Below are 8,021 nucleotides of genomic sequence, written 5' to 3'. Positions count from 1 at the left end.
CAGGGAATGTAATTTCTGATACTTGCTGCATTATAAGCACTGGTTGTTTGGAAATGCCAAAAAACCCCTCCGTTTACCTACACCACAGCTTGCAAGATCTACTGAGCTGCTGAAATTCAATCCTAAACACTCTGGTAAGGTGAACTGTACCACATCTAAACTTGGCACCATAGGACCCATCTTTGTGTGACTGCTGGAGTGCAAGGGCAGAGCCACCTCCAGTACCAACAGGAACGGCAGCAGCAGCCCTGCTGTGAGGCACTGCTACTCAGGATTATACTCCTAGCTTGAGGACAGTAAAAAACACTCGTGCTAACAGCAACAGTACAGTCAACACTGATAACAGATTTAAATTGTTTCAGCACTTTGTGAGTATTTTGTACTGTTTCAGGACCGTGTCAGTAATTAAAAGTCTCAGAGTATTTCTGATTTTAGGAAAAAAATCCCAAGCAGTTTATTTGCTCTATGAATATAATCCAGTAGTTTCTACAATCATTTTCGATGCTCCAAAAGCAGTGGCATATAAATATAATCCTTATGCAAGATACCAGACATCCATCAAATCTAAAGTTAATATCTCAGTGGATGTTACTCTAATCTGGAGCTCTGCTCCCCACGTACACAGAGAAAGCCCTGCTATGTATTTCGTCTCTGCATTCCCATTTTAAGGTAATATTTAATCACATGCTTAGCCTGCAAAATGAAGACACCCACTGAAAGTAGGTCATGATTCTTATCAGGAGCAAGATCACCATGCTGGATTGTTTTACCAGGAATCTCAAAATAAGAACAGATTAGAAAATCTGTGCAGTAAAACAACACCTTTTTTAAAATATCTTTAATGGAAAATTTATCTTTTATAGGGATTTCTGCTGTTGATGGCTTAGGACACAGCCATACACAACAGAGCATTACTGATGTGCCCTTAATCCCACACTGGACCAAAGCCTCAGTGTAACAGTTCTTTTATCTGCTGGTGACTTTGTGAGAAGCAAGCTGTTTGCTGAACCAGCACAAATGGTGTCCCTATGGAAAACTGTTTTGTATTCTTTTTGCCAGGATTGTTTTTAAAAAGGGTATACTGCTTGATCTATTACAGGAATAAGCATTGCTTACAAAGTCTGGTCCTTTATTGAATCATATCATAAAGAAGGAACTACTATGTATTACATATATTACATTTTTGTTATTGTTTTTAGTTTTGGAATGCAAAAATTAAAATTCTTATTTTCTGGAAATAATTATTAGCTTAGTATTCAATTAAGGGAGAAGTAATTTGCATAATCCTAGATCTAAACATCTATTTTTAGTCTCATTAACAGAATACAAATGACACCTTACACAACATGATACTGCAAAACTATAATCGTGTTAATTACAGCCAGTGTATTTCAGCCAATAATAATAAAAATAATAAATAATAAAAAATAATAATAAATACAGCCAATGCAAAGTGAGTAGTGATAAATTTGGACATTTACTCTCTTGTTTTGCTTAGTTTTAATAGCAATAATGGCATAAATACTATAGTAAATAGAGCAACTATTTAATATCTGGGTTTACTAGTGACAAAACCATAGTAGTTTGTTAGATTTCAAGATCAGAATTAAACTAAACAGAATTTAACAACTGAACATTGAAAGCTTCTCTCTCTTAACATGAGATTTAAAAGAACCTGACGAAAAACAATATGCAAGAGGACAGATTAACCTAAACAAGCATAGAAATAAATCAACAATGAAAACAGAAGTTTCTACCACTAATAGCAGATCTGTCATGTAACAGAAAGGAAATTCAGAACAGATGAATGCAATTCTAGTGAAGTCCAGGAGATACATGCAAGTGAAGAATTTAATCTTCCTTAATCTTCTCACATGGTGTGATTAATCCCCTACCTTTGGGCTCTAGATGATGACTTCTAGAGATAGCACCAGAAACAATGTAATTTTTCTGCATATAAAACATACAGAAAAATATAAAATATGCCATTATACGGTTATGTTCCTGAATAAAATGTTGCATTATCCTATCCCTTCTTACAAATGTGATTCAGTAGCGTGAAATTTGTGGCACAACAGAACAATATTCTTTGTTGTGCCTGGTTCCTATTTAATGATGCTCTCTGTATAGCTGCCAAAACCACTGAAGGTCAGCTCAGCATGGATGAAAATGTAAGGCCACACTCAGGTTGCATAACTTGCACTAAAGAAGTTAAGCAATACCAAGTTGGTAACCAGGGAGCTGGTGTCATGGAGAGCAGCCAGCAGGGCCAGGGAAGGTGCTGAGCAGCAAGGAGCTGGCAGGGTCAGCAACGGTGACAGTGGCTCCAGGAGAGCTGGGGAGCGGAGCCTGCCTCAGTGTGGTCCCAGCACCTGCAAAACTCTGCTCAGACTTGACCCCTATACAAACCAACAAAAAACACTGTGTTCCTGACATGTAAATAGATTATTCCCATTCTCAAGAACTGCATGCAGGAGGCAGTTTCAACCTAGTCTCACTGCACGTTATTAGGCACACGTATTAAAACTGGGGTTTTTAAAATGTAAGAAAAAAGAGAAACTACCTGCCTGTATACGTGAATCTGCTACCTGAGAAAAAGGATTACCTTGCTTAAAATATACCTACAAGTCCTTGTGAGTGGGGTGAATGCCTTCAAAATATTCTGATGAATTTCATGTGGGGCAGAATCCAAGTTTTCTAAGGGCTGCAGAAAAGAGAGTTAAACGTCAAGTTTTTTTTAAAGCCGTTCTTTTAATCTTAGGCTATTAGCATCCCTGAACTTTACATTGTATTTCAAGACTGGATCTGAGTTGAAACACATCCATGTGTACCTGACTTCCACTTTGCATGGAGGCCTACCCATATTTAGGGTTAAAAGTAATAGAATAATGGTGCAAAATAGAAATAATCTCTGTGAAACAGTGCATGAAGAAAAAGCCATAGTGAATGTCCCAAACCACTGATCCTCGTGGTTTTGAGTGAGTAAATATTCTGTCCCAAGCTGTCCCAGGTAACCCTGATCCCTGTCACTGTGTCTAGAGACCACTTGTCCCCCTGTCAAAGGGCAAGCTACAGCTAGAGACAGCTTTAAAAATCGGGATAGCTGTGAGATGTCATGAACAATGGCATACCCGAGGCTTAGGTGACAAGGAACAGTAACAGCCCAAGCAGCCTCTGCAATGCGGGGCCGTTGCTGTAGCAGGTCAGGAACACCAGCAGAGCAGAAATGGCAGTGGCAGCACCTGAGCCTGAGCCCAGAAGACAGACTGAGCTGCTTCTCAGGGCTACAAGACTTTCTCTTAGAAGGTAGATGGGATAGCAGTGAACCCAAAATACTTTCTAAGATAGATCATGTTTACACATCCTGGGTAATTACTGGAGAAGACTCCAAAGGATAAGAAGGACCTGAATCCAGCAGTAAATCTGTTCTTCTCGCCAAAGATTAAGTAAATGCCTTTTTTTTTTTTTTCCCTTGAGCTGGTGCACCTCTTGTAATGAGCTTAGACTCCAGGACTGGGACCAAACAGCCAAATCCTGAACAAGCATCCACTTCTGCAGACCAGGACAAAGAAAGAAGGGACATTCCTCTCCAAGGGAAAAAAGCTTCCACTTTCCCAGTTTTGCAGACAGAACAGGGAAACTGTAGTTCAGAATGGAAAACTGATTGTTCATAAAATATAAAAGGACAGAGAAGTCAAAGAAATAGAGTTACTGTTTCAGTGAATCTTCAGACTCGAGAGGTTTCACCAAAAACAGGTCAGAAAAAAGTTTTATATAACTGTCATTTTTTAATTCTCCTTTGTATCTCTGGCATGCAAAAATAAGAGTTCTATATATGATAAAATTTCTGGACTTTCTTCTTCTTCTCAGTAAGAATGACACCATTTAAATCAAACGACCAGAAGGCTCTTCATGTAACAAAATATTTTTAATCTTTCAAAGAAACTGCAGCAAATCTGAAAGTAACCAGATGTGCAAATGGTATAAAGTAATGTGAAATGACACAGTACTCTCTTTATTTAGACAGCACCTTGATTTGGAATACAAAAGCTGCTTCTGCAGAGAACCCCTGCTGCCACCAGGCTTCACATGTTCTACGCCACAGTTGTTAAGACTACCACAGAGTCCAACTGTGGTAAATCACTCATCCTTGGCCAGCAAGTCGGTTGTGGTTTGAAGAGAGCATTGCAGAAACTTATGCAAGAGCAAAACTGTCTCATCAGCTCATTACCACAGTAAAATGCAGACCCAAGTGCCTGTTGAAGTGCCAGGGCTGGTGGGAGCTCTGTCCAGGCAGAACAGGGCACACAGCTCCAAAACCTTCCACAATGGAGATTTCTCTTGGCTCCTACTGGACCCGTCGCACTAGGCAGCTTCCAAGAGCACATGGCAGCAACAAGAATGGGATTCTCCTTCCTCCTTGTTTCATTCTCTCCCACCCCTACACCTGCCAAAAGATTCTAACAAAAAGAATTACTGTCCTTAGTTCTTTATTAAATCACTCTAGTGAGCCCTGAGTTTCATTATTATTCATCTGCAGATGTCTGTAAGGGTGTATCAGTCAGGAAAAAAAAATATTACCATGTTTTATATTACCAGGAGTCTATGTAAAATGTCAATGGAAAGCTGTAGTCAAATGAAGAATTGCTGACAAAACATCTGAAAGAAATTTGGCAGTTTGAATCTTCTGAAGAAACAGAAAAAGGAAATGCATAAATTAACCGAGAGGAAAAAAATCTCTTTTCTAGTTGTAATCATCTCAGGTATAGCAGGTAAATATGATTTATCCTTATGGTTTTAAAACAGCTCCACTAAATTTTATTTGATGGTAGATTAAAAAAAAAAAAAGAAAAAAAAGAAAAAGAAAAAAAAGAAAAAAAAAAAGAAGAAAAAAGCCATTACTGGCAGTACTATGCAACACTGGGAAACACACAGGGAACAAATTTGATACCACTATCAGCTGGTCAAGTTATTCAAAAACCTCCTCCATCAAACCTGTAGTTCTTAGGACCCAGCAGAAAGGGTGCAGGTGCTACTGGGCTTAAAGCAAATATTCTTACAGTGAAAAATCTAGGGAAAAAAGAAGGGAAAACCAGAACCAGCCAAAAATCAAACCCAGAATAAAATCCCAAATGATCAAAGACTGAACTGTCCCAGCTTTTTCACACAGAACTGCATTACTGTCTGGGTAAACTTTTCCCATAAGTACACAGCCTTTCATACCAGAACCACAACTCAACCCATGGTAGTTAAAATTAATAGTTGTATTAAGCAACATCATATAAACTAATTTTCCAGAGAAACTGCCATAAAGTCATGGTATCAAATTATTTTTAACTCTTCTAGTTCAACTGAAACAAATTCAATCTCCTATCAGAAAATTCTTCACTGGGATACACCACAGTGGTTTACTGCTGCCTGCCGCAGTGCTGAACAGGCTAACAACTTTTATTTTTTTCCCTTTATAGTCAAAGTCATGACATATATAAAATAATTTTATTTAAAAAAACATTTAATCTGGCTGATTATGAAGGCTACAAAATCCACACACTGGTGGATTAACTTGAAAGTTCAGTGGCTCATGTCATACTGGCAACTTTTAACATGCCAGAAAACAAGTCACATCTAGCTGTGAAAACACTCAATCCACTAAAAGAAGCAAAATTGACCCTTGGCTTGAATGTACACACGATCCTCAGCATGCGGATGGAGACTGCACTGCACATCTTCTGCAGTGGAAATCAGCTACACTCCTTCACACTCAAAATGTCAAACCCAGTTTTCCACAGTCTCAGCTGGTTAGCCTTTTTCATCTATGAGAAGAAGTATCTTTTAGTCTCTAGCACCAACTTTTGAGGGTGTCCATTTGACAAGAAGACACAAGGAAACAACAGATCATCAAAATCATTCTTTATTAACGATTTCAGGAGTCATCTTCCGAGTCACGATCCTCAGTTTTTTGGAGCGGCCGCCTAATACCAATTACTAAGTCTATGGAGAGAAGCTCTGTAACACAATGAAGAACTGAAATGACTAACTGGTATTTGCAATACACTGACTCTAAGCCTTCATCGTTTACAGGCAGTGGCTGATTTTTTCGGAGTAAATTAACGGCTTCAAGATAGAATTTGGTAAAGCCATCTCGTTCTGCAGTCTGGTACAAGGCCTTGGGAATACTTAGCAAAGCATCAGCAACCGTGTTAGATACAATGATTACCTCTGACTGCTGACACTGTTTTGCATAATCCTGAATATAATAATGTAACAAGATTTCAAAGTAACCTCCTACTGGCAAAACTGATCCTGCTTCTATGAGGCAATTGGAGTAATCCTGTGCAATACCTGCACAATTCTCCTCCCATTTAAATGGAACTACATGGCAACACGCCTTCTCTAGACCTTTGCCAACATCCAGGCCCTCACACGCAGTGACTGTATCAGTGTTATGTGCCACTGACACAAGAGCACTGTGGTTCTTTCGACTGTGGACCAGCAGATCACTTTCTAAGATTTTTCTCTCTGTTTCATCACTAAGCGCTTTCAGCTGACATTCAGAAACCTGGTTACTATTACAAGTATTTTCTATCACCACTTGTTTCTGAGCAGCCGAAGAATGCCAAGTGCAAATATCCGAGGCTTCGCTCTGGCTTTCACCTTCTGCTTTCCATCCCTCCTCCCTCTGATCAACTGTTTTAAACAGCTGCTGCAGCATGGTGAACGCCTCCTGCAAAGCAGCAGCATGTTGTTCATTAACGCCATCGACCGGCCCACAGAGGATCAGGCAATGGGGCTGGAAGGCACACACACTGGTGAAGCCGATGTGCACGCATCTCTTGGAGGCGAGCAGCAAGGGCTGGCAAAACGTCACTACGGCAGTTTCGGTCATTTCTCTGTCCATGTTATCACTAAAAGGTGCATAAGGGGACACACCGGTGATTTCACTGATAAGGGCCATTTCTTCCGACGACAAGCACTCTACCACAGACACACCATATAATTTGGCAGAGTAGATAACTACTTCTTCTTGCTTCACGCTCGACAGTAACAGCTTAACGTTGTTACTCTGTAAGCGCTTCATTAAGGCTTCTGTCCTCTCAGCGATCCAGCGCAGGGAAGCCTGATACTGACCTTCGGAGTCTACAACAAACTCGACACCGGGGGCCGTCAGGGCGGGCCGCAGGGGCTCGGTGACGAGCAGGGCCCGCAGCTCCCCGTCCGTCGGGCAGTAGGCAGCGAAGTCCCTGCGGAGGACGACGCCGGCCAGGACCCTGGAGCTGGCCAGGGGCAGGCCGGGCACGGCGGCGTGCAGCTCCGCGAAGCGCCGGCCGAGGAGCCTCAGCACCTGCGGCCGGGCGGCGGCGGCCGGGCCGCAGCGGCGGCACATCTCGGCGCAGAGCCGCGCCAGGCGCCGCCGCTCGCCGGGGCCCAGCCGGCCCGCCAGGTACGGCTCCAGCAGCGGCTCCAGCAACCCGGGCGGCGCCGGCCGCAGGTGCCGCCGCAGCCCCCGCGCCGCCGCCCGCTCCAGCACGTGCGCCTCGAAGTCCCGCAGCGCCCGCCGCAGCCCGGCGCCGCCGCCCGCCGCCCGCAGCCCGCCCAGCACGGCCGCCAGCAGCACCACGAAGCTCTTGGCGCCGTCCCCCGTCGCGGCGCGGTGGCTGCAGGCGCGGGCCGCCATCACCCTGCGGGGACACGGGCAGCGTTAGGGAGCCGCCCCCGCCGGCCCCGCCCGGCCCCCCCGCCGCGGTACCTGGCCGCGGGCGGCTCCACGCTCAGCGCCTCCAGCAGCCGCCGCCCGTCCCGCGTGGGCATCGCCTCGCCCGTGGGCCGCAGCAGCAGCGCCCGCCCGCCCCGCGGCCCCAGCGCGCCGCGCACCGCGCCCGCCAGCGCCGCCGCCTCCTGCCACAAGCAAGGCCGCTCCGGGCCCGCCGCCGCCATGGCCGCCATGGCCGGGCCGCCCCTTCCGCCCGCCGCGCGTCACGGCCGCGCCCCGGCAGCGGCTGAGGGGCGGGACAGGGGCCCCG

The 8,021-nt window shown here is 44.5% G+C and overlaps 1 protein-coding gene across 1 annotated transcript; it reads right to left on the bottom strand.

The window, feature by feature from the left end:
• Positions 1–5,895: 5,895 nt before the first annotated feature.
• Positions 5,896–7,950, bottom strand: BBS10 (Bardet-Biedl syndrome 10). The gene is made up of 2 exons (XM_086884271.1): positions 7,748–7,950; positions 5,896–7,679 (listed from the first exon to the last, which is right to left on the bottom strand). Exons 1-2 carry the CDS (start codon positions 7,942–7,944, stop codon positions 5,924–5,926), a joined length of 1,953 nt encoding a protein of 650 aa, XP_086740397.1. The 5' UTR covers positions 7,945–7,950; the 3' UTR covers positions 5,896–5,923.
• Positions 7,951–8,021: the final 71 nt, after the last annotated feature.

This window comes from Cyanistes caeruleus, chromosome 4 (assembly GCF_971803275.1).
Source record: "Cyanistes caeruleus chromosome 4, bCyaCae1.hap1.1, whole genome shotgun sequence".
In the NCBI taxonomy this organism is placed as follows: domain Eukaryota; kingdom Metazoa; phylum Chordata; class Aves; order Passeriformes; family Paridae; genus Cyanistes; species Cyanistes caeruleus.
The sequence above is the reverse complement of the archived record's forward strand: the minus strand, read 5'-3'. Positions and strand labels throughout refer to the sequence as shown.